Source organism: Neolamprologus multifasciatus, chromosome 18 (genome assembly GCF_963576455.1).
Source record: "Neolamprologus multifasciatus chromosome 18, fNeoMul1.2, whole genome shotgun sequence".
Taxonomy (NCBI): Eukaryota; Metazoa; Chordata; class Actinopteri; order Cichliformes; family Cichlidae; genus Neolamprologus; species Neolamprologus multifasciatus.
The window spans coordinates 14,671,646-14,698,662 of NC_140456.1; the positions used below are offsets into that span (position 1 = coordinate 14,671,646).

General features: G+C 41.0%; 3 protein-coding genes and 1 pseudogene across 3 annotated transcripts; all 4 read right to left on the minus strand.

The window, feature by feature from the left end:
• Positions 1–488: 488 nt before the first annotated feature.
• On the minus strand, positions 489–3,718 carry LOC146497557 (chemokine XC receptor 1-like). Its single transcript, XM_085141849.1, has one exon. It carries the CDS (start codon positions 3,591–3,593, stop codon positions 2,595–2,597), a length of 999 nt encoding a protein of 332 aa, XP_084997975.1. The 5' UTR covers positions 3,594–3,718; the 3' UTR covers positions 489–2,594.
• A 6,925-nt stretch (positions 3,719–10,643) lies between these two features.
• LOC146497558 (chemokine XC receptor 1-like) lies at positions 10,644–11,703 on the minus strand. Its single transcript, XM_085140177.1, has one exon. It carries the CDS (start codon positions 11,649–11,651, stop codon positions 10,644–10,646), a length of 1,008 nt encoding a protein of 335 aa, XP_084996303.1. The 5' UTR covers positions 11,652–11,703.
• Positions 11,704–20,010: 8,307 nt separating this feature from the next.
• LOC146497559 (chemokine XC receptor 1-like) lies at positions 20,011–22,198 on the minus strand (annotated as a pseudogene).
• A 1,900-nt stretch (positions 22,199–24,098) lies between these two features.
• On the minus strand, positions 24,099–26,240 carry LOC146497560 (chemokine XC receptor 1-like). The gene is made up of 2 exons (XM_085141828.1): positions 25,767–26,240; positions 24,099–25,626 (listed from the first exon to the last, which is right to left on the minus strand). The coding sequence occupies exon 2, from the start codon at positions 25,614–25,616 to the stop codon at positions 24,597–24,599; it is 1,020 nt and encodes a 339-aa protein (XP_084997954.1). The 5' UTR covers positions 25,617–25,626; positions 25,767–26,240; the 3' UTR covers positions 24,099–24,596.
• Positions 26,241–27,017: the final 777 nt, after the last annotated feature.

Below are 27,017 nucleotides of genomic sequence, written 5' to 3' on the forward strand. Positions count from 1 at the left end.
AGGGTTCACTGCTGCTTTGCATTTAAAGGATCAATAGAGAAAAACTGGATTTTTTAAAAAAACGCAAAAACATAATAATCCAAAGACGAGGTGTGCAGTCTCAGATAATAAATTCCTGTCCCTACTCCACAGACCCACTCTCCGAAGATCCCATCATGGAGTTCTTTAAAAGCCTCAAAATTGCACCGCAGGTTAGAAACTGAGTTGCAGAAGTAGGATATCTGATGTGATCTTCCAAGCTTGTTCCCTTTAGAAAGACCCACAGGAATTGTTTTAATGCAGAGGATGTAAAGTGCTGATTTCTCCATGTGGAGCTCAATTGAACTGCTTTCATTGCAGTGTGTGTTCACACAGCGCTGTACACAAAAAGAGTAAAAGTGCCATAATAGCCAATAAAAATACAATAAAACACAATTTTAAAAAAATGATAGTTTCAAAATAAATAAGTAATTCAAAAATAATATTTATTATTTAGTGACAATAATTACATAATGGTAGTCCCTCTTCAAGAACATGATTTACATGTTCAGGTCTTGTCAGCAAATAACTACTGAGTAACCGAAGTAATGACGATATAACATTATTACATCATTAATAGTTAAAGCTGTATCAATCAGGTTAATGTCATGAACTGAATTAATAAATGCATTGTGTTACAAATACATTAGTCACATCTTGATAAAAACAAATGCAGTTTAGAAGCATCCAGAAATAATCTTGGGGCCTGAGAAGGGGCAAATGACAACACCCAAAGTCCATCATGGATAAGAGCTAATGTAAAACGTGAGGCTCAAGAAATTAAAAATCACACATAGCAATGTTTTTCTTTTCTTTTTCTTTTTTTAGATTTTTTTTTCTGAACAACTAAAGAAGCAGGATGTGCACTGATCAGCATGAAAGCAAGAGATAGAATTTGTGCAAGAAATTAAGCAAAGCATTACTAGAATAAATATTCATTCTGATACACAAGCAAAGCAACACCTAATACACTGCCTGTTAAAACAGGAAGTTAAGTCAGGTGTTATAAAAAGGAACTAACTAATCAGACCACAGTTCGTTAGTTCAGGAAATAGTGGTTGCATTTCATTATAGAGAAGGAGCTGTCATAAACTGCAAGATAAGCAGACTAAATGTTGAATTGACGCCTGGCCCGTGAAGGGAATCATGTTTCCATGGAAGCCTTGTTGTGTGCTGTTTAAGAGACTTTTCTCTTTTCAGGAGGCTTTATTCTTGTCCCATTATCAGAGAGATCGAGATCATTTGGTACTTTGACCATTGTACTATTCAAGAATCTGCTTGTTGATCTGGCTATAACTACAGATAGGCCGTTGTTTGTGTGCTGATTTTTTTTCTAAAACCTGGTTGCCTGTTTTCTGTTTGATGTCATTCAGGGACCGCCATGTGAGCGCTGATATTTAGACCACCAAACATGTGGTCCTCTGATTGCAGGCACTGTTGTCCTGTTTTCTTGTTTATGCATAACAAAATTTTCAGCCCAGGATGAATTTCAGATTGTAAGTGAAACGATAATTCAAGTGAAATGAAGAACGAAGGCATATGATTTAGTCCACTTTTATTTACATATATATTATTAATTACATGAACAAGAGGAGAGGATAAAAGAAGAAATCAAATTCTTAGTTGGTGTGTGTGTGTGTGTGTGTGTGAATTAAATTGAATACATTCTTATTTCCCCTTCTACATATTGTAATGTCTAAACTTCAGAGCCCTGCATTAAACAGTTGTTCTTATTATTGATGCTAGGTCCGCGGCCAGGCCCCTCAAAAGCTGATATGTCCTCCTCTGAGCTTTCAAATTCCTGCTCTGATGTCTGGCCTTACTCCACCTATTGCCCCTTATAGCTGTCCTGAGTAAAATAATTTCTGCCTCATCCTGCCCTCTACTTCCTGAAGTATGGACATTGGTTGAACATGCGAGGTACTCACACTTCTTTTCGAAGGGGTAAAACTATTGTGCATTTCTGAAATCCTACTAAATCAAAGTTCAGACTTGGAAATAGAAGAAATAACTTGAGTTTAAGCAACAGAATCATGCTATCTACAGTATCACTTCCTCCTTTGTGGCCATAAAATCTGGAAGTTTCAATTTCCACCATTTTGAAAAGAACATACAGAAGGAGTCATATAGATTGCATAGATGGAGCTTGATGGAGCAGTCTAATACTGTTTTTCCCTAAAGTTTAAGTAACTGGATACAGATTGAATTGTCTATTAAGTACAATTCATTTAAATTTTCACATTGTATTTAAGGTTCTGGTTATCTAGTTAAGGTTGATTGATATTTCTGTTACATCAGTGTCAGCATTTCAATAATTTTAAAGCATGTTTATCCCAACCTTTACACTTTTTGTTAATTAAAAAAGTAATTTGTCATATCTACTTTAAAATAAAGGTATAAGTAAAAATACACCAGATATTGTCACTTTTACAGTCCAAGTTAATCTAATTACTGCTCTCTGTTTGCCTCAATGAATGTGTTAATACACTTACACATCAAAGTACTATGACTGTATCAGCCTGAATCAAGGTTTAACTTCATTAGTGACTGTTAAATGGATAGTTGTGCAGTTCCATCTAAACAGCAGAGCTCTGCAGTGTGAATTGTTGTGAAGTGTTGAGGCTGCTGCATCTCTCTCTCTTCTTCCTGTTCACTTTTTCACAGCGCAAAAGATTCAACAGATGCTTTCGCAACTTCTTTGAGAGCATATATAGCAGAGGGTTCATACAGCAGTGAGAATAGGCAAGCATTTCACAGATATGGTAGGCAACTTCTAACCGTTTCAGTACCTTACAATCGTTGTTTGTATTGAGAGACTTGATTAAAAGCATAATATGGTATGGCCCCCAGCAAATGAAAAAGGCTGCAACAATACACAACAGCACAGCCACAGTCCTGAACTTCCTTCTGTTTAAACCTTGCAAAACTTTCATGAGGATGGCAGAGTAGCAGAAAATAATGATGGCAAATGGGAGGAAGAATAGCAGTGACACTTGGAGATAATGTCCAAGCTTGTCTTCAGATTCATCATAGCAATAGTTTTTACCAAACCAGCTTTCAACCTTTACTTTCATTGCATCACTCAGGGACGCTGAGATGCTGATGACCCAGGCAGCTATACAGGCACCAATTGCACACCTCTTCACTCTGGCATGGCTGATCGGCCAGTTGTGCAGTACCACAGTAGTAAAACGATCCACTGTCATAGCAGTCAGCAGAATGACACTGCTATACAAACCAACAGTGAATCCAGCAGTGATAACTTTGCAGACAAAGTCCCCAAAGACCCAGTGGTGTAGGTGATCAACGGCCCAGAATGGAAGTGTGATGGTGAAGATCAAATCAGAGCAGGCCAGGTTCAGGATGAAAATATTTGTGATATTTTTCAGATTCTCGTAGATGAAAATAACACATAAGAGGAGGCTGTTGCATATGATACTGAGGATGAAGATCAAGATGAAAAAAGGACCATTGATCATGGGATCATTAGTATCACACATGTATGCGACAACACCAATCGTTCTGGATGTGGATGTGGAGTTTTCCATTTTCAATCTTCTGGAAAACATACACATGAAATAAAATGCAATCAAACACAATGACTGAGCAGTTTTCTCTAAAGTGACAGAAACTGTTGATTTTGATTCTAGTTTTTGTATATTATATAAAATACAGTGACTAAAAAAGTATCAAATTTCAGAAAACAAACACAGCAACTTACCGCAAACATCAACTGTCAAGTCTTCTGCTGAATTGCCCTATGATTCAGCACAAAAGCTGTACAATGTTCTTCGGAAAACTAATAGTTCTTGTTTTTATTTCACATTCATTCAGAGATTCTGCCTTAACAAAAACCACATTATGAAAAAAAAAATTCAAAGTTAACTTGTGCAACAAATTGTCACATGAAAAATGAAACTTCATCAAAATTAAACCTGACAAATAACTGTCTATACGTATGTTACATTCCTCTAAACTTACCTCAATCTTGAGTCTTCTGTTGAATTGCACTGTGGTGAAAAACGTGTGATGTTCGTGAGATATCTGATAGTTTGTCTCGTCTTTGAGCTAGGGTACCACCCTAACGAAAGCCACACTGTGAAGAAAAAAGCTTGAGCAATCACTTCTTTCTACATTGAAATGAAATGAAACAATGTTGAATGTATGTTTTTTTTTCAAAGCCATCTAATCAAAACAGACTCAATCAAAAGTTACATTTATTTACATAAATAAATGCAGAAACCCCAGTATTCTGTTCGAAAGAAAGTATTTCTTGCTGAAAACATGTAAACATGATATAAATACAACTAAATATAAAAACATAAAATCTAACACAGATCATAAAAATGGTGTTGATTTATGATATCTCTAATGCTGTGTAGAGCATAAAAAGGTAGACGAACAAGTGCTAAAGTAGTACAGCAGCAAGGCTCTTGATGAGGAAGCAGATAAGAAGAGGAAAACAACTAAACATGAAACAAAACATGTTACACACCACTGTGGTTAAAAAGAAGCCTCACACTCTTATTCTGTTTTTTTTTTTTTCTTTCTGTTAGACCCTTTACAATAGGGCCACACTCTGACCCCACCAGCCTGATTCGTCTGAGATCTTGTCACCAGAAATTTGCCATTGTTATAGAGCCTGAATATTTGAGTTACTGTAATAGTTTTGGTAGCAAAAACCATCCATCCATCCATTTTCTTCCACTTCTCTGGAGCTGGGTGTTGATTTCGTTAAAAGTTGTCATTGTTGCATTTAAAATTGTAAACCTTGTCTTAAACTGCAGGCACACTTGCAGGTAAAATTCTGGTTTTGTAACGGTCTTTTGCATTTGATGTTTGTTGCATTTGATATTTGTTAAGCTGTATGTCTGGATTTTGTTCCTTTGCGCCCTCTGGTGGTGAACTATGTAGGGTACAGCTTTGCTGTTTGGGTCTCCACCCAGCCACTTGTCTTTTGCTAGCGCACACGGTGTCTGCATGCAGCAGCTCACAGTTAGCTCCACACATGGAGAAAATGTTGTTTAAAGAGTGGAAGATAAGGCAATAAGGCCATAAAGGATTATTTAGCACCTCCTGGATGTCAGCTCACAAGGTTTGTGTATTTTAAATGTTTTATTTTCTGTAATTAAGGATTTTTGATTGATTGACACTACGTACAAGAGCGCATTTTGATGTGATGTTTTTGTTTTATTGTTTTGTCCGTGAGCAGTTCTCACGGGTTGCCAAGACCAGAATAAACCCTGTTCTATACTACATCGTGCGTACGTCAATCCTTGAGGGTGCTACAGGTTTCCTTATTTAGTAAGGAATGTTTACTTCCTGCCATTTATGGGCTCACCTATGCTTGTATATGGTGGACCATTAAAAGGCGTTAAGCCATATACGGGGTGAGGGGAGATTACCCTTTTTATGACTAGGGATGTTGTTAAAACAGTTGTAACCAGGAAGTTACATATACAAACACAAACACACACATACACACACACACACACACACACACAGTGCCTTAACTTTTATGACACACCATATGGGTCTTACAATGGGAGGGGAGACTGGAGTTTTGAAGTTGGCTGGGATCAGGTGGGGAGCTTGTAGCTCCAAGATCCTGACCAGACCGGCTTCCCTTGCTAGTTAAAGTGGATTGAGCTCTGATTATCTTGCTTTGTTCACGGTGAGAAGTCTCTGAACTAGCAAGGCCTGCAAGTGCAGACCTAACACCGGGTTGCAGGGACAGCAGCCAAAGCAGAGAAGGCCAGACCTGCCTCTCCCTGGCGACCTCCTCTAGGTTATCAGGGGAACACCAAGGCATTAACAGGTCAGCCAAAAGGTATATTCTCTCCAGCATGTCCTGGGTCTGCCTCAGATTCTTCTTCTGGTGGGCCAAAACCACCTCAACTGCATCCTTTCGATGTGGAGAAGATAATCGGAGCCCCTTCCAGATGGCCAAACCTCTCTAGGGATGGGTATCAAAAACCGGTTCTTGTTGAGAACCGGTTCCCACTGTTTCAATTCCTTGGAATTGTTTGCCATTTTTGCAAACGATTCCCTTATCGATTCCAGTCACCCCGAATGACGTCACCGCGTTGCGGAGCGTCATGTACCTGGCAGGAAACATGGCGGCTCAAACGCTCAAAAGTTTGATTATACTTTACGAGAACGGATGACAACTGGGCAACTTGCAATACTTGCAAAGTAGATATTTCATTTAAGGGAGGAAACACTACGAATATGCAAAAGCATTTGCTCACAAAACACACAATGACCTTAAATGAATGTTGTGTTTTTAATTCCGCTCCGGACTCGTGAATCTCAACCCAGCAGCAGTGGTAACGTTTGCAAGTCCTCTCCCGTTAATGCGGCAGGTAAATAATCAACTAACAGTGCATATTATGTTAGCGCGATCTGCCTTATTACAAAACCTGCCATTACTGTGCATTTAGGTGACCATGATGAGAGAGACAGACAGAGTCTGGCTGGTTCAGATGCTGGCAGTTCTCACTGCAGTCTACCGGTAGCATCTCCTTTCAGGCCAGGATGTCGAATGTCACCGAGCAGTGACTTAAGTAGAGATGGACCGATCCGATATTACGTATCGGTATCGGTCCGATACTGACCCAAATTACTGGATCGGATATCGGCGAGAAATAAAAAATGTAATCCGATCCATTAAATATCAAAAAAGCACCTCACAAAACTTGCTACACGGAGTAACTCGGCTCATAACTGTAGCACGTTGCAGCAGTGTGCATCACGTGATAGAGCCGCTGTGTGTATTTGTAGCCTTGCTAGCAAACCAGCATTTCATCTCCGAGGAAGTTTTCCCAGAGAGAAGTAAAGCAAGCGTGTAAGTTCATCTCTGAATGTTTGTAGTTCCCATGTTAAGCTTAACAACAGATATATGGAGCGACTGCCTCTCTCTCTCTCTCTCTCTCTCTCTCTCTCCTGCTGCTACTTCAATCGTGAAACTGCTTAATGATCAGCTGATCGGCTTTTCTGTCGCGAGTCTGTCTCTCTTCTTTGTTTTTGGCCCACTTTGCACCAGAAAGAGGAAACCAGCGGCTGAACAACAGCAGCATGTTTAAGCTTGATAAGCTGTTGTTAGAATTTATTTAATATTACTTTGTAGACCAGGATCGTTTTCTACGTAGCTGACGGCTGGTAACTGTGCAGGGGCGGATCTAGCAAAGTTTAGCCAGGGGGGCCGATAGGGCATGAACAGGGAAAAGGGGGCACAAAGACATACTTTTCTTTCTTGTTCTCATTTAAAATGTCTAGCTTTTAATAAATAATTATCTGACTCTTACACCCAAAGTTTTAATCTGATGTAAAATACATAGAAGTCCATTACTGTATATAGTAACTGTTAAGTCTAATATACCCTAGTAAGCTATAGTACTTTTTCCTTTGGGAAGGTACCATCTGTGCAGTCTGCAATTCTGTTGAAGAAAGATGTTGAATCTATTTAATTATTCTTGAAAAATAATTTCTTTCTGTGCATTTTCCCCCTGCATCAAATTTAATTTGATTACATCGATTAAGCATCATGAGCTGGAGGGTGGGGGGTGGTTCCCTATTTTTTTTTTTGCTGGGAGTTTGCAACCCTATTAGTTAGGTTGCTTGATATTTCTGCTAAGTACTCTTTAAAATACCAGAATAGGGAGGATGGAGCAGGTTTACGTTTATTAGATTGATCAGTGTTGCTGAACTATGAAATATTTTGGGCGCAGTGTATTTTTTACATACAGGTATAACAGAATAGCTTTAGTGTTGTTATTTATTTAAACTTGAGTATAAACTTTTACAAAATGCAGCAAGATATTAAAAAAAAAACGTTTTATTGATTAAAAAACACTATATCGGATTCATATCGGTATCGGCAGATATCCAAATTTATGATATCGGTATCGGTATCGGACATAAAAAAGTGGTATCGTGCCATCTCTAGACTTAAGTTTGTGGTAAAAGGCTTGCACCCATTTGCCACAGCAGATGCCCCAATTTTCGGTAAGTGAATGTGTGTTTAATTGTAGGCAGGGACATTACTGGATATTCTTGTGTAATTGCTACAGAATAATTTATGTTATACTTTGTTATTGCTACAGACTAATATTTACAATTTTTTTTCCTGGGGACCCTGTGACACCCCATTGAAGAGCCGTAGGCTGTGGATCTCTTAAGATCTCACTGTTGGGTTTGTAAGGCCATGTTACTCCTAAATTTCTATCTTGTTCAAAGAGAAGATATAAAACAAAGTTCTAAGCTATTCGACCTTAGTGTTCTCCTTTTTAAAAAGAATCGATAAAGAATCGAATTGTTAAACAGAATCGAAAATGGAATTGGAATTGTGAAAATCTTATCAATACCCATCCCTACCTCTCACCCTGTATCTAATAATAATAATAATAATAATAATAATAATAATAATAATAATGTACACTTTATTGATCCCCGTGGGGAAATTCCTCTCTGCATTTAACCCATTCACTCACTAAGGGAGAGGCCAGCCACCCTTTGGAGAAAGCTCATGTTCACCACTTGTATCTGCAATTTTGTTCTTTCAGTCACTACCCAAAGCTCATGACCATAGGTGAGCGTAGGGACGTAGATTGACTGGTAATTCAAGAGCGTCACTTTTATGCTCAGCTATCTTTTAACCACGACTGCATTATTGCAGCTGCAGCACCAGTCTGTCCATCGCCCTCTCGCCCCCCTCTCACCTTAGCTCAAACCAATTTTTAATAATCTTCGCTAACCAGCAAAAGTTAATATCTGCCATTGATAGCTGCCACTCCCTTTTAATGTTGTTTTGTTGTGTTAATCCGAAATTATTAAATGTTTCTAGAATACTGGAACCAGATCTTTGGGCACAACAAATCTCAAGTCCCTTATCTCTTAAATTTGGCTTGAACAGCTAAGCCTCTTGACTGTTTGTAGGTGCCAGTCACTAATTATAACTAATTTTCTAACATAAATATTTTTAAGTAATAGAAGTAGTTCTAATCTGAGATGAGTAGAAGTTTGTGGGTCTGTGATGCAATGTTTATGTGTTTGGTCTTTTATTTCTGGTTTCTTTAATGTTCTGAGGTTAAGATTGTGTTCCAGGTTTTGTTTCTTATTATAGTTGTAATTCCTCTACACCACAGGTGTGGAACTCCAGGCCTGGAGGGCCAGTGTCCTGCAGGTTTTAGATGTGTCCTTAATACAACACAGTTTATTTAAAGGCTAAATTACCTACTCAGCATGTTTTGAAGTTCTCCAGATGCCTGGTAATGAACTAATTATTTGATTCAGGTGTGTTGACCCAGGGTGTTATCTAAAACCTGCAGAACACCGGCCCTCCAGGACTGGAGTTCAACACCCCTGCATGCCTACTCTTTGTAATGTCAGGTTTTAGTTTGGTTATCTACAGGGTGGGCCATTTATATGGATACACCGTAATAAAATGGGAATGGTTGGTGATATTAAAGTCCTGTTTGTGGCACATTAGTATATGTGAGGGGGCAAACTCCTCAAGATGGGTGGTGAACATGGTGGCCATTTAGAAGTCGGCCATCTTGGATACAACTTTTGTTTTTTCAATAGGAAGAAGGCCATGTGACACATCAAACTTATTGGTAATGTCACAAGAAAAACAATGGTGTGCTTGGTTTCAACGTAACTTTTTTCTTTTTTCTTTTTTTTTTCCCCTGAAGTGGTTCGCAGAGTGAGTCTGTGGGGGTTCTTTGGGAGCTGTTAAAATCAGGGTTAAATAAATAATCTATGGTAGAAAAGAGGACCTTGGGATTATTTTTATTATTACTGATTATTTTGGCAAAGTATGAATTTCTTAAAATTCCTTAGTGTATTATTGTACATTTTAAGTTGCTCGCAAAGTATTTGATGGTTGATTGCATTTTTATTCTTCCTCCATCTCCTTTCTGCTGCCCTGCAATTTCTTTTGAGTTTTTTGACTTCCTCGTTTCTCCATGGTTATATTGATATAGCACAAGATTCAGTTACCTTCATACTAAAATGGTTAGTAGAATTGTGCTTCAAGAAGCTACTTTTTACTTTCTCGCTTTGAGTAAATTTCAGAGCTTCTACTTTTTTCAGTACTTTGTCCCCAGCAATTTTCAACTCAGGTATCTGTACTTCTACCTCAGTAAAGAAAGTCTATACTTTTGCCACCTCTGTTCAGGCTGACAATCAATGCATGTAATTATACAGGATTTACTCTCTTCTGAGACTGAGCCAAATGCTGCAAAACTGATCGCACAGGAGTTTAAATAGATAATGACCCAAAGCATACTGCAAGCAAATTAAAGAGTACCTTTAATTTATCTTCCAATGGTCAAGTCAGTCATCTGATCTTCACCCAATAGACAATGCTTGTTGACTAAAATCAAAGCTGTGACTCTCAAACAGAAAGTATAGGTGGCTGAAATGGCAGAAAATCTTTTGAAATCTACCATACCTTTACACATACCACAAGTAGCAGTGAAATATGCATCTTTAACTTGTTACATTAAATTCAAGAAAGTTGAAATGTCATTGGATGATGTAATAAGATTTAACATTAAATAAACCCATTTTTTTTGTTATAAAAGTATTTACAGATTTAATATGTATTAAATGTAAATAATTTAAACAGCAGGGCTCTGTACACTGAAAGCTACATTCTGAGTAACAGAAGTGTTGAGGCTGGTGCTTCTCTCTCTGTTCTTTCTGCCCACATTTTCACAGTGCAAGAGATTCAACAGATGCTTTCGCAACTTCTGTGAGAGCATATATAGCAGAGGGTTCATACAGCAATGAGAATAAGCAAGCATTTCACAAATACGGTTGGCAACTTCTAACTGTTCCTCTTCCTTACAACCTTTGGGTTTATAAAGAGATTTAATTAAAAGCATAATATGGTATGGCCCCCAGCAAATGAAAAAAACTGCAACAATACACAACAGCAAAGCTACAGTCTTGTGCTTCTTTCTGTTTAAACCTTGCAAAACTGTCTTGAGGATGGCAGAATAGCACAAAATAATGATGACAAATTGAAGGAAGAATAGCAATGACACTTGGAGATAACGTCCAAGCTGTTCATCAGATTTTTTGTAGCAATAGTTTTTACCATCCCAATTTTTAACCTCTACTTTCATTGCATCATGCAGGGATGCTGAGATGCTGATGACCCAGGCAGCTATACAGGAACAAATTGCATACTTTTTCCTTTTTGCATGGTTGATCTTTAACTTGTGCAGCACCACAGAAATAAAACGATCCACTGTCATGGCAGTCAGCAGAATGACACTGCTGTACAAACCAGCAAGATATGCAGCAGTCGGGAATTTGCAACTAGAGTCCCCAAAGACCCAGTGGTGTAGGTGATGAACGGCCCAGAATGGAAGTGTGATGGTGAAGATCAAATCAGAGCAGGCCAGGTTCAGGATGAAAATATTTGTGATATTTTTCAGGTTCTCGTAGATGAAAAGAACACATAAGAGGAGGCTGTTGCCTATGATACTGACGATGAAGATCAAGATGAAGAAGGGACCAGTGATGGTGGGAACATTAATATCACAAACGTATGCAGCATGATTGCTCACTCCATCATAAGTGGATGTGAAGTTTGCCATTTTCAATTTTCTGGAAAACATAAACACAAACCAAGAATAACCACAGCAAGCAAATTAGTAGAGCTCACCATCAAAGTTACCCAGCCAACACCACTTTAGGCTTTGAAATGGGAGAAAGAGAAAAGATGTTGATACATCATCAAAACTAAGAAAACAGTCAAATGGGCTTATACTGTAATTAATCATATTTACAGTATATCACTTATTATCTCACTTATTAATTAATATTGCAACTACACAAAATACCTTCCGCTTGAGCTGAAATTATACAAAAGTCAACTGTCCAGTTTATATGCAAAATATACAAAACAAAATTTTACGAAAAATACAAAAAAAAAAATACAATGTCAAAAACAATCACTCAAAAAAATATGCAAAGCAAAAATGATTGAAATGCTTTTCAGTTTTGTACAGAATGAAAGCAAATCTACAAAGAGTGTGATAACCCAGGCTTACTATAAACAATTTAGCTGGTACTGCTTTTCATGCACCATCACTGAGTTTGTTTGAAAGTGCTCGAAGGCAATAAGATGCAGTAAATTTTATGTAAAATTTCCACGTTCCAAGTTTACATTACATAGAAATTTGATAGCTTCTTCTGAAACAGGGAGGAGGTGACCTATACAGAGGACTTATAACTATGAGCTATAAACAAAACAGTAAACATCTGCAACACAAGCTCCAAAAAAAAGCACAAATACTATAAGCAGCAATGTTTTAAATTCAGACAGAGGCAGCAGAGAGAAAACAGACTCAAACCTGTGACAGCTACAAAAATCAGGTGAATAAGAAACAAGATGTGCACTGACTTTTCTACCTAATGCAATATGTTGCATTATATTATCAAGGCTTCTTAGGAACTTTATTCTGCCGTGTAGACTTTATATTCTCTCTTAGTTTTTAACTTAACATTACTATTGTGTTTCACATTCAGTCTGATGTGACAACAATATATTTCCTCACAGTGGTTATCTTACCATTGACGTAACATACGTTTGCAGCAATGATGCTTGTGGTTTACACAAAACATTACCAAAGCTCACTGTCACGGCTGGGGCGGCAGTCGTGTGGAGGGTGAGAAAGGAGGATCCAATGGCAGACAATGGTGGAGGTGCAAGTGGGTTTTATTTACAGTGCAAATAACAGAAGTGAGGGCAGGACAGAACATAAACCTAAACTGGGTGAAACTAAACAAACCTGGAACATAAGGTCAGCGGGAGAAACTCGGAGATAGCAGATGAGGACGGCAGAACAGAGAGACGTAGAGAAACCTAGGGAATGAACACAGACGACGCGACGAGAAGCACAGGCAGACACCAACTATAAATACACACACCAGGTAATCAGGAAATGGCACACAGGAGGGCAACACAGCTGGGAGGAATCAGGGCTGATGGGACAGGGGAAATGTAAACTGAACATACTCACATCAGACAGAGACCTTCACAATAAAACAGGAAACTCAGACACGAGGAACCAAACAAGACACAGAACTAAACAGACAGCTTTCCAAACAGGCAGGGTGACACGATAGACAGACAGAGACACAGACGCAGACTCAAAGGCAGACCGAATATAACACATAGAACTCAAACAATAATAATCATCATCATAATAAACTAGAAAATGATAATAAACTAAAAGCGCTGGGTCACCGACCCAGGACCATGACAGTACCCCCCCCTCAAGGGCTGGCTCCAGACAGCCCAGCAGAAACACAAAAACAGACCAAAACAAAACAGAAAACGACCCGACCAGGGCGGGCGGAGGGGGTCCAGGACGGAGGGACAGAGACCAAAAAGGCCCAGATGGCCAAGTTCAGGGGGCTGACAGCGCAGGAGGCCAAAACAGTTCAGTTCCGGAGGCTGACCATGCGAATGGCAGTGGCAGTGGGGCAGGTCCGGAGGCCGGCCACGCAGTAGGCAGTGGCGTGGAAACAGTTCTGGGGCCAACCGTGCGGACGGCGACGGCGGCGGGAATGCAAGTCCGGAGGCCGGCCACGGTGACGAAGATGCCCAACGTGCGGCCTGGCAGATGACCGACGGTGTTGAGGCGGCAGTTGGGGACCTGAAGGCTGCGTGGCCTTCGCAGCACCAGACGAGACGGAAGCTGAGGCAGAGGCTGGACCAGACGAGACGGAAGCTGAGGCAGAGGCTGGACCAGATGAGGGCGAAGGCGGAGCTGAATCTGGACCAGACGAGGGCGAAGGCGGAGCTGAATCTGGACCAGGCGACGGCGAAGGCGATGCAGAGGCTGGACCAGGCGACGGCGAAGTAGATGATGGCAAAGCTGGACCAGGCGACGGCGTGGGTGGAAACACGGAAGCTGGACCAGGCGACGGCGTGGGTGGAAACACGGAAGCTGGACCAGGCGACGGCGTGGGTGGAAACACGGAAGCTGGACCAGGCGACGGCGTGGGTGGAAACACGGAAGCTGGACCAGGCGACGGCGTGGGTGGAAACACGGAAGCTGGACCAGGCAACGGCGTGGGTGGAAACACGGAAGCTGGACCAGGCGACGGCGTGGGTGGAGACACGGAAGCTGGACCAGGCGACGGCGTGGGTGGAGACACGGAAGCTGGACCAGGCGACGGCGTGGACGAAACTGTGGATGCGGCCGCTGGTGGAGCAGCTGGTGGCTGGACGGGCTCCTCGGGTCCTCCAGCTGACGAGTCAGAAGGCTGGACGGGCTCCTCGGGTCCTCCAGCTGACGAGGACAGTTGCTGGACGGGCTCCCCGGGCCCTCCAGCTGACGAGGCAGAAGGCTGGACGGGCTCCTCGGGCCCCCCAGCGAAAACAGTCTCAGAACCAGCAGGCGCACGGGCCTCTGGCAGGGACAGAACAGGACCAGCAGGCGCACGGGCCTCTGGCAGGGACAAAACAGGACCAGCAGGCGCACGGGCCTCTGGCAGGGACAGAACAGAACCAGCAGGCGCGGGGACCCCTGGCAGAGACGGAACAGAACCAGCAGGTGCGGGGACCCCTGGCAGAGACGGAACAGAACCAGCAGGTGCGGGGACCTCTGGCGGGCGCAGAACAGAACCAGCAGGTGTGGGGACCTCTGGCGGGCGCAGAACAGACGGCAGCTGCGCGGAGCACCGACAGCCGGGTGCAGTCCTCAGCTGGGTTCTTAGCCTCCAGGGGTCCAGAGTCTGCTGGGGGCCGAAACCCAGCCTCTGGGGAGGCCCTGGAGCAAGTAACAGTCTCTAAACTAGCCAGCTGTTGAGGAACGATTGCCTTCTTAACGTGTTTGTCTCTCTGCAAAACGTACGTACTAGAAACAGAGTCCTGTGCAGCTGGACGAGCTTGCGGCTGTGCAGCTAAACTAGCTAAAGACAGCTGAGCAGGAGAATGAACAGGCAACAAACAGTTCTCCTTGTCATCTGCTGCACAAAACAAAGCCCCTGAATAAACTGTCCCACAGTCCAAAACAGAAAAAGTGTCCTTCTCACTCACCACAGCCTGCAGTGCTATAGCCCTAATATCAGGCTGTGGGGTGACGCGTCGACGGCGCGATCGTCGCCTCCTCCCTGCGGATGGCTCCGGCAGGCCGGGCAAAACCTCCGGCGGGCCGGGCAAAACCTCCGGCGGGCCGGGCAAAACCTCCGGCGGGAGGGGCAAAACCTCCGGCGGGAGGGGCAAAACCTCCGGCGGGAGGGGCAAAACCTCCGGCGGGAGGGGCAAAACCTCCGGCGGGAGAAGCTGACGTGGCTGTTCCGGGGCGGCCGTAGTCCGCTGCTGCTGGACAAAGTCTGTGGATTCCCGAGCTTGCACCACCTCCCGGGCTTTATGCAGGTCGTGAATTAAGTCCGAAAATCCCCTGACCTGGTGGAGATAGGGATTTCCATCCAGAATAGCCTCAATGGCATTTATCCCCACAACCTTCGCTCGTGCGTTGGAGGTGTGGGTTACCCAGTCCACCAGGCGCAGGGCGCGTGTGAGGTCGCTCTCCCCGGACAAAGCTGCTGGATCCATCTTGTGGTCGCGTCGTACTGTCACGGCTGGGGCGGCAGTCGTGTGGAGGGTGAGAAAGGAGGATCCAATGGCAGACAATGGTGGAGGTGCAAGTGGGTTTTATTTACAGTGCAAATAACAGAAGTGAGGGCAGGACAGAACATAAACCTAAACTGGGTGAAACTAACAAACAAACCTGGAACATAAGGTCAGCGGGAGAAACTCGGAGATAGCAGATGAGGACGGCAGAACAGAGAGACGTAGAGAAACCTAGGGAATGAACACAGACGACGCGACGAGAAGCACAGGCAGACACCAACTATAAATACACACACCAGGTAATCAGGAAATGGCACACAGGAGGGCAACACAGCTGGGAGGAATCAGGGCTGATGGGACAGGGGAAATGTAAACTGAACATACTCACATCAGAAAGAGACCTTCACAATAAAACAGGAAACTCAGACACGAGGAACCAAACAAGACACAGAACTAAACAGACAGCTTTCCAAACAGGCAGGGTGACACGATAGACAGACAGAGACACAGACGCAGACTCAAAGGCAGACCGAATATAACACATAGAACTCAAACAATAATAATCATCATCATAATAAACTAGAAAATGATAATAAACTAAAAGCGCTGGGTCACCGACCCAGGACCATGACACTCACCATATCTTGGCTCAAATGAAGACTTGTTTGATGCTTCTGTTTAACTTACATCATTATTTATGAATGTTAATGATATTTTTCCTGTTTTATTTTGCTTATTTAATTTTTTTTCTGCCCCAGAAGGATACATACTTTTTAACATCTACTTGCAAGTTACAATGTGTATGAATGTGATCCTAGCTCTGACACAGGGAGTGGAGATGATTAAACCAGCAGGAAAAATTGGAAAATAATTAACTCACATTTTTGTGTATATTCTTGACAACGTGTAAAGATTTGATATTTACACGTTTTGATATTTACACGTTTGATACAGATTTGATATGAAGAATTGCCTGACAGCATCTACACCATAACCTCCTCTTGATCAGTGGGAGATCACCAGTTGTAGAGTTTAATCATAGATCTGCATAGTAAGTAAACTGTCACACATACAATAACTCAAGTATGCCTTTAAATATAATTTCTTCAATGTGTGCCATGCAGCATCATTTTATGAGTATATTGTTAATGTAGGCATTAGGGGTGCAATGATACTCGTATCAATATTAAAACGTTCGATACAGTGCTTTTGATTCGGTACGCATATGTATCGAACAATACAAAATTTTTAATTTATTTTATCAACTTTTCTTCTGACGATGCTGTCTGTGTTGAGCACTCAGTGGATCTGCGTTCGTCTACTCCGCCTAGGCTGCACTGTCGAGCGCAGATCCACTGAGCGCAGCACAAGCTAGCGAGACAGAAGCTAAGCTCGTTGCAACATGGCAAATTGAACCTCCCCCACCCTCATTCAGATCTGACGTTTGGATCTATCTTGGTTTTCATGTGAAGTATGACCCTGAAGGTAAGCCCGTCATGGACAAGAGTAAAACAGTATGTCTGATGTGCCACGCAATGCTCAATTACATGGGTGGGAACTACTGCATTAGCACAGTTTGCTCGTTAACGTGTTGACGCTGTCCAGCCCCACGCACGGGCGATCCACGGTAGCTCGTTAACAGAGATTTGCCGTGTTGTGACGTTAACGTCATTTCAGATTAACGCTGACAGCACTAGTGGGAACACAACGAATATGACTGCACATTTACACCGACAGCATCCTAGTGCAAATACAAGTGGAAGCAGAGAAAAACAACAAGCACGCTTTTTACAAACTTTACCCGAGTCATTTAGACAGCCGTTAGCACATGATTCTCCTTATGGGGACCTGATATGTTTAATATGTGAAAGCTGAGAATGTAGCCCAGAAGAAGCGTGTAGTATAGCTTTTATTTTGGAAAGAGCCATTTCTCTGTAATAAACTCTCTTTTCCAAAGATGAGTGATTTCTCGATCAGATAGATTAATTTTTTTATTACTTTGTTGTTTCAGCAACATTAAATTTAAAAACTGTACTTTTGAGTTAAAATATATATTTATAATTTTAACAAATGACAAATTAAGAAAAAAGCCTGAACATTTTTTTGTATCGAAAAAATATCAAACCGTGACACCAAAGTATCGAACCGAACCGAACCGTGAATTTTGTGTATCGTTGCACCCCTAGTAGGCATGTGAGTAAATGAAGCTTATGTGTAAGTTCAATAAGGAAGATCCACAGTCCCACATCTGTCTGGTTCCCAGGTGTTTGGTGGCTAATCTAAGCTTACATGACTTCCACTTTGCCACACTGTGAATGTGTGATGTTGCAATGGGAAGAGAGAAATATGGAGAAGGAGAGAAACTGGTCATGATGCAAAGCATACCATATTATCTGGGAGGCATGGTGGAGACAGTGTTATCACATGGACATGTATGGCTGCCGGTGGAAGTAGGTCGCTAATGTTTAATGAGGATGCGACTGCTGATAGAAGCAGCAGGATGGCGTCTCTGACTAAGATAAATGCAGAGAGAGCGCTAAACAAGCAGCACCTGAAGGTGGCTGCAGAGCGTCTCAAGTGAGGAAACACAAGAAGTCTTTTTTTTCTTTACAACATAGGTTAAAGTAATTAGGGTATCTTTGTTTGAGGCTAACCACACTCTTTTACATCATACTCTTTCTCTGAACCTCCATCTGTGTCTGCTTTGTGATAATATATTACAGAGCAGTAACAAAGTACTGTATTTAAGTAGACTTTTTCATTTTTCATCAGCAGTCCGATGTCATTGCTGTATGATTGCTGTATGAAGGCGTGATTGCGGGTGCCGCTCAGGTGCGTCCGCCTCCCCTGCAGTGGCGCTGCAGACCATGCCCCGCCACAAACATTAACCAGGTAAAATACATATTTAGGTAGAATTTTGCAAATATCTATTTTTCCTTTTTCAGCAGAATAATGCTTTTTTTTCCAGTTATTTTTTAAAAGTCAGGTCAAGGCTCCAAAAGTCCAAAGGCGATATAACAGTTTTTGTTTGCTACATGGATCATTTTAGTTCAGCTGGGTGTCTTTCCTTTTGTTATATTTCTTTAAGAGTTTAAAATGTGTTAATTACATAAATAAAATGTAATTTTCTCTGTAGCACCTCAAGGATTTCATAAGCAACACACCTTAGTTGTTCACACAAAGCATAAAGGTAAAAAACAATATATACAGTGTTATCTTCATTTTAAAAAGTATTTGCGGCTCCCAGTGTTTTCTTTTGCATGGAAACCGGGTCCAAATGGCTCTTTCGGTGTTAAAGGTTGCTAACCCCTGCCCTAGTTCTTCAGCAGCTTCACTGGTTGCCCATAGAAGCCAGGATAAACTTTAAAATCAAACTTCTCACATACAAGTGTATCCATAAATCTGCTCCTTCCTATTTGTGTGACCTGCTTCATATCACCACTGTTTCCCGCCCTCTCAGATCCTCATCTGCTATTCATCTTACTGTTCCGTCCGTATGTCTTATCACTATGGGGAACAGAGCCTTCAGTCGCTCTGCTCCCTGGCTCTGGAACGCTTTTCCTCCAGCCATAAGAAATATAGACTCTCTTCCCGTGTTTAAGTCACAGTTAAAAACACATCTGTTCAAACTGGCTTATTCGCTTTAGTGCTGATTTTATCTGTTGTCAAGTTCTGTTTTGCAATTTTAATTTCTTTTATGTATTTTATGACTATTGCTCCTTTTATTAATTTTGTTCTTCTGTAAGGTGACCTTGGGTTTTTGAAAGGCACCCTAAAATAAAATGTATTATTATTATTATTATTATTATTATTATTATTAGTGAGCCATGTGCCTATTCATCTTAGTCGCTATGATGTCTGACAAGAGCTTCTGTGTGGTACTGTGGCAGGTTATTGGTCAGTAGTTGGATGGGATCGGTCCCTTCTGGGGGTCCTTGAGGATCAGGACTGTCCGGCCTTCGGTTAGCCATTCCAGGTGTCTCTCATCAACTAGCAGCTGCACGCATGTGTGTGGGTGGGGTTTCCCGTGTTCCTGGTTTTCCTAGTTCCCAGTTTCCAGTTCAAGTTATGTTTTTCTTGTGTTTAGCATTTTTGTCACAGCAAAATAAATCTGCCTTCCTCAGTTAATCATTTTGAGTTTCGAGTCTTGCATTTGGGTCCTCCCTCTCCCTCCTACACAGCACTCACATGACATTAGGTGTGGATGAAAAATTCACCTTCTACAATTTAAGCAACAAAAAATATTACATTTTTAAAATTCTCTCTCACTGCTTGTGTTCTTCCTTTAAGGTGAGTAGATTTGGAAAAATTAGAATTTAGATGAGACTAACATTTGTACTCTCATGTACTAATATTATTTTATTATCATTTCTATAAGGAGAGATCACTTGGAGGAATTGAACATGATTTATTGTGACAAAGAAATGAATTAATTTGCGATAAGACTCTGATAAACCCCCCAGAGTCTAGACGCTGGAGGTGGTGGTGAAGATGAAGACTGAGGCTTGAATAGAGCTTTGGCTGAGGTGCCAGAGGTGGAGATGGGGAGGAGGTGGGTTACATAAAAAGAGACTCAAAGAAATCAGACATGTCAGTATTGAGATTGACAGCATGGGAAAGCAGCCGTGATGTAAAGAACAGAAATATCAATATTAATATTGCAAAAGGTTCAGTTACTTTTGCAAAGTTGCTTCATGGAGCTACTTTTTACATTTATCTTACTTTTAATAGATTTCAGATCCTTTACTTTTTATTTTTACCTAAATAAAGACGTTGACTCAGTACTTTAACTTTTACTGGAGTATTTTTTTTAACGCAGGTGTCTTCTCTTCTACTTAAATAAAGAATGTCAGTACTTTGCCACTGCTCTGTTTTGTATCTTACACTGTGATTAATGTTAAATGATCAATGATTCCCACTCCCTTGAGTCTTTTTCAGGTGGAGTGGTGGCTCCACTTTTGGGAGGACTATTACTTTCTGGGCATTTCTTCTCAAAACAAGTATATAGAATTTGATTTTAATTAAAAGGACCACTTTTAATGGTGAAGCAATAATATGACAGAGATCTTTAATTACATTAAGTGAGCCTACAGGGATCGCTGAGAGTCAAAGAAACAAAAGGTCTCAGCAAACATTGTTGCTTGCATAAAATCGACATTTTCTTTCTTAAATGATATATTTGCCCATCTGCATTACATAAATTTGTCTATTAAGCACCTACCCTATGTCACTCTAGGTACTGCTCATTGTATTGCACATCACACTAGTTTGACTCTACCTGGGATGCCAAAAAAATGGGTGTTAATGGAATAATCTTCACATGCCACAGAAAGACACATTTTCCCATGAGACAGCAGAAAAGACAAAACAGATTCACTGGATTTAAGCAACATTTTAAACAGAAGAAACAGAAAATGATGGTGCAGCATAAAATACACATTTTTACACACATACGTCCTTTAGTTGGCACATTAAACACCTGAAAAATAGATGTATATTGTTTCAAGAGAATATATAAAAGATGTAAATTCAAAATGAAAGTATTTACACACTGAATCAACAGTTCATTTGTGCCTGCTTAATGGATCAGTGTTCAGTTACTCTGAACAACAGAGCTCTGCTGTGAAAGCTACATTCTGAATAACAAAAGTCTTCTGACTGGTGTCTTTCTTTCTGTTTTTCCTGCACAGTTTTTCACAGCGCAAGAGATTCAACAGATGCTTTTGCAAATCCTGTGAGATCAGATACAGCAGAGGGTTCATACAGCAGTGAGAATAGGCAAGCATTTCACAAATATGGTAGATGATACTCAAGCACTCCTGTGCCTTGCAACCTTTGGGTGCATAGACAGACTTGATTAAAATCATAATATGGTATGGCCCCCAGCAAATGAAGAAGGCTGCAACAATACACAACAGCAAAGCTACAGCCATGTGCTTCTTTTTCTTTAAACCTTGTAAAACTGTCTTGAGGATTGAAGAATAGCAAAAAATAATGATGGCAAATGGGAGGAAGAATAGCAGTGACACTTGGAGATAGCTGTTCATCAGATCCATCCTCACAATAGTTAAAATCATACCAGTTTACCACCTTTACTTTTATGGCTTCACTCAGGGATGCTGAGATGCTGATGACCCAGGCAGATATACAAGCACCGACTGCATACTTCTTTCTAGCATGGTTGCTCGGCCACTTGTGCAGCACCACTTTAATGAAACGATCCACTGTCATGGCAGTCAGCAGAATGACACTGCTGTACAGCCCAACAAAGAATGTGGCAGTCATAAATTTGCAGACAAATTCCCCAAAGACCCAGTGGTGTAAATGATCAACAGCCCAAAATGGAAGTGTGATGGTGAAGATCAAATCGGAGCAGATCAGGTTCAGGATGAAAATATTTGTGACGCTTGTCAGTTTCTCGTAGATGAAGAGAACACATAAGAAGAGACTGTTGCCTATGACACTGATGATGAAGATCAAGATGAAGAGTGTCCCAGTTGAAATTGGAAAATCAGTCTCACAAAGATAGGCAGCCTCATCACTCACTTCGTCATTGGTTGTGAAGGTGTTTGGCATTGTTAATTTTCTGAAAACATAAACACAAAGCTAGATTTTTTCTCTAAAATGACTCAAACTGTTGCTTTTAGTTTTAGTGTTTTCATGTTACATAAACCATGCATTCTAGTAAAGCACAAAATTAGAGGAGCAAACACAACAACTTACTTCAAGCATCACTTGTCAAGTCTTCTGTTGAATTGAGCTGTGCTGACAAAGCTGTAATGTACTTAAACAAATCAGTGTTCCTCTTTTTGTTTCAAATTAAGTCAAAGATGCTTCCTTACCAAAGATCACATTTTTTTTTAAAAAAAACCCATATGCAATCCTGTTCTCATAGTGAAACTGAAAGTTGAAAATGAAACTCAAACTGTCAAGAACCGTAGTTCAAGCACACAAGCTGGACCCAGAAGCAAACACAATACGCAGAGATGCACGCAAAATAAACTTTATTTCTGAACTAAGGGTGTCCCGGAATGGTCAAAGGAAAACACGCTGAGTTAATGTTAAAACAAAGGGACCGGGAGACAAACAACTCCGGAACGCCATGATCAGGACCGTGGGAGGCTGCAACAGAAAAGGGAAGAGAGTTACTGGGGAGCGGGAAGATAACAGCATACACGGGGTATAGTTATTTATCTTACCATCAGGGCTGGGCCGTGGGAACCGGAGGGAGGGGTGAGGGTCTGCGGGAGAGCTCCAGGGACACGGAGGAGATGATGACCAGTGGTTTATTCGAACTCCAGGCGGGCAGGAGGACAGGCAGATGTAGGCTCAAACACACAGAGCGATAACCGCTGAATGGTGACTAATGGACTGGCGTGGAGCAGCCGGCTGAGCGGGGTTAAATAGTCCTCCTGATGATCGCCTGGAAGGGGATGCAGGTGTGGAGACGACAGCCACACCCGTAGGCGTGGGCATCCCATCTGCTCCTCAGACACCGGGCCGCGGACCATGACACAAACCGTCTGTTTGGAACACAAATGTTTGAATATGTTTTTTCTCATACTTATCAGGGACATATAACTGTGTACAAACATGCTGCACAGATCAGAACACACATAAACATAGATTGTTTTTTGTAAAGCATGAAAATGCTGACTATAAAATTTTTATTTAAAAGCACAATACCAACCATTGTGTTGGTAAGAAAGTATTTCCTGCTGATAAAATGAAATGGATCCATGATATCATCAAAGTGACAGATTTATGATATCGCCCAGTGTAGTAGATCAACATCGAACGTTTTCAGTTGTAAAACTGCATGGTTTTACAGCAAGAATAGATAACTACAAAAAACTACATGAAAGATACCAAACGAAGCACATCATATTACACATCAATTAACTTGGAGTGGTCCAGATATGCAATACAGAAGTCAGAGTTGACTATTAAGAATGCAGGCGAAAAGACTGACACCATGTTCGCAGGTAATTCCCAAGTGAAACTAGATTTAAAAGAAGACTGAATTTCTCAAACTGAAATTTGAAATCAGAGTGTGTTAACATATTAGGCAAACAAAGAGAGAAGTCAATAAGCTGTTGATCAGTTCATGCATATAATTTAAATCATCAACTAAGAGTCAGCCTCTTCTCATACAGAGAGAAATACAAAAGCAGGAGTACCAACATTCAGCAACAAGATCTCAAACTGAGACCAAGGCAGCGGATAAATAAACAAAACCGTGACAGCTACAGAACTCCAGGTGTCCAGGTCTGACCAACAAAGTCACTGTGCCTTCACCCGAATTCTACTGACACACAAAAGTAAATCAAATGATCTGAAAATGAAAGTCTTAAATACCCACTAGTTATTGCAGTAACAACCAAGCCCATGGTAATTATTCAGTTCATAATGCGAGACATTTCTTTTCGCCTTTGTAATGAAATAGTAAAAAGAGTTCACTTTAATTTCACACCCATATAAGATCCAGAGTCATTTTTTTAAAAACATTTTCCTATATTTCTCTTTAAAACCTTTAGATTTTAATGATTACATAAATCATTTCCCATTACTATGTTGCCACCTTTTTCAAAAGAGATAAAATGCCACAGAGAGCTTACCGTGTGCTTGCACTCCATGTGACTTTAGGTACTGCTCAATGAGTCTCTCCATGATTGTGTTATTGCACTCATACTTGACCAGTATGACTCTATCAGCAATCACAAAAATCTGCTGTCAGTGCATTTCTTTTCCAACCCAGTCTATCCTGACATACCATAAGAACAGAGAAGTGAAAATAGCTTCAACCGATTCTAGCAACATTTTCTTTTTACAGGAACAGCTGATTAAAGCGGTGAAATGCACATCTTTACACACATAAATCTTTGACTTTGCACGTTAAAAAATAATTTCAGAAGAATATATAAAAGATGTCAAATCAAATAAAAAAAGTTACAGACTGAATTGGTGTTTAATTTCAACTGTGTATGTTTAATGGATGCAGTTCCAACTGAACAGCAGAACCCGCAGTTGTGAAAGCTACATTACGAGTAACAGAAGTGTTCTGGCCAGTGTCTTCCTCTCTTTTCTTCCTGCACAGTTTTTTACAGCATAAAAGATTAAACAGATGCTTACGCATCTTCTGTGAGAGCATACATAGCAGAGGGTTCATACAGCAGTGAGAATAGGCAAGCATTTCACAAATACGGTAGGCAACTTCTAACCGTTCCTCTGCCTTACAACCTATCGGTTTATAAAGAGATTGAATTAAAAGCATAATATGGTATGGCCCCCAGCAAAAGAAAAAGGCTGCAACAATACACAACAGCACAGCAACAGTTCTGTTCTTCTTTCTGTTTAAAGCTTGTAAAACTTTCATTAGGATGGCAGAATAGCAGAAAATAATGATGGCAAATGGGAGGAAGAATAGCAGTGATACTTGGAGATAACGTCCAAGCTTGTCATCAGATCCATTCTCACAATAGTTATGATTATCCCAGTTTACTGCTTTTACTTTAATAGCATCGCTCAGGGATGCCGAGATGCTGATGACCCAGGCAGCTATACAGGCACCAACTCCACACCTCTTCCTTTTAACTTGGTTGCTCGGCCAGTTGTGAAGCACCACGAGAATGAAACGATCCACTGTCATGGCAGTCAGCAGAATGACACTGCTGTACAGCCCAACAAAGAATGCAGCAGTCAGGAATATGCAGGTAAAGTCCCCAAAGACCCAGTGGTGTAAATGATCAACAGCCCAGAATGGAAGTGTCATGGTGAAGATCAAATCAGAGCAGACCAGGTTCAGGATGAAAATATTTGTGATACTTTTCAGGCCCTCGTAGATGAAGAGAACACATAAGAGGAGGCTGTTGCCTATGACGCTGATGATGAAGATCAAGATGAAGAAAGGGCCAGTAAAGGTTGGAAAGTTAGTCTCACAAAGATATGCAACATCACTCAGTCCATGGTCACTCATTGTGAAGTTGTTTGTCATTGTCAGCTTTCTAGAAAAAACAAAAACACAGAACTAGATTTATACAATGTAGGTACATTACCTCTGCTTTTTCTATAAAATGACACAAACTGTTGATTCTAGTTTTAGTTTTCACCTTATGTAAGCCACAGGGATAGAGAAATCACTTACCCAAATCATCAGCTGTCATGTCTTGTGGTCAGTTGCATTGTGCTGGAAAAGCTGTGATGTTCTTGTGTTAACTTACAGTTCCTCTTTTTATTCACAGTAAGTCAGAGTTGCAGTAACCATTCTTTCTCTTTTGCAAAACATATGAATATTGCTGATGATATTAAAATGTGATTATGAGGACAGTACCCAAAACTTGTTGGAAAGCAGTTATTTTCAGCTGAAAATTGGAAAGATACAGCAAACCTACAAAAAACTGACAATGATAACCTAAAATATACTTCTAATAATATGTACAGCATATTCAGTAGGTCAATGTACTTTAAAATTGCTACAGCAGAATAACAATAAAAGGTCCCAATCATATGAACTGCAAAACCTGAAAATAACTTGATGAAACACAGCATACACGTCACTGTTATTAAACTAAAACTTCACGCTTTTTATCCTAAGTTACACTTTCCAGTAATTGTTACCCCCCCCCCCCCTCCCCAATATAAAAATAAAAAAAATAACCACCCCTTAGAAGGGATAGTGTGCATGTGAATCTTAAGCTTTGGCTCTCTTCCAGAGGCCTGATAGTTTGAGGGTCCTGCACAGTATCTTAGATGTTCCTATGTCTGCATTCTTCTGGACAAACACCTCTGATGTTGTGCTGGAATCTGCTGGAGCCAGTCTTCCAATTTCAGATTTATAGCTTCTAATGCTTCCTTTACCACTGGGACCACTTTGGACTAGTACCTTCCACATCCCGCTGTTGCTACAGTCCCTTGTACATCTCTATTTTCTCATGCTCCTTCTTTCTGATGTTGTTGTCCGCTGGGATTGCCACATCTATCACAACCTTAGTCTTCGCTTCCTTGTCAGCCACCACTGTGGTGGTTGCTTGGCCAGCTGCTGCTTGTCTGTCTGAAACTGGAAGTCCCACAGGACGTTAGCCCTGTTGTTCTCAACCACCTTTGTTGGTGTCTCCCATTGGGACTTAGGGACTTTAAGTCCATATGCAACTCAGATGTTCCTGTACATTATCCCAGCTACTTGGTTGTACCTCTCAGCGTAAGCTGTCCCAATTTGCATTTTACATCCTGCTGCAGCATTGATAATAAAGACCAGTTTATTAAATCCAGTATCCAAAATGCTGGTGCATGCTCATTTTTACATTTATTAAATCATTTTGAATATTGGTAGTATCAATACCACTGCTGGTATCAATGCTAGCATGATAGGATCGATACTTTGTTTTGCTCCTTTACC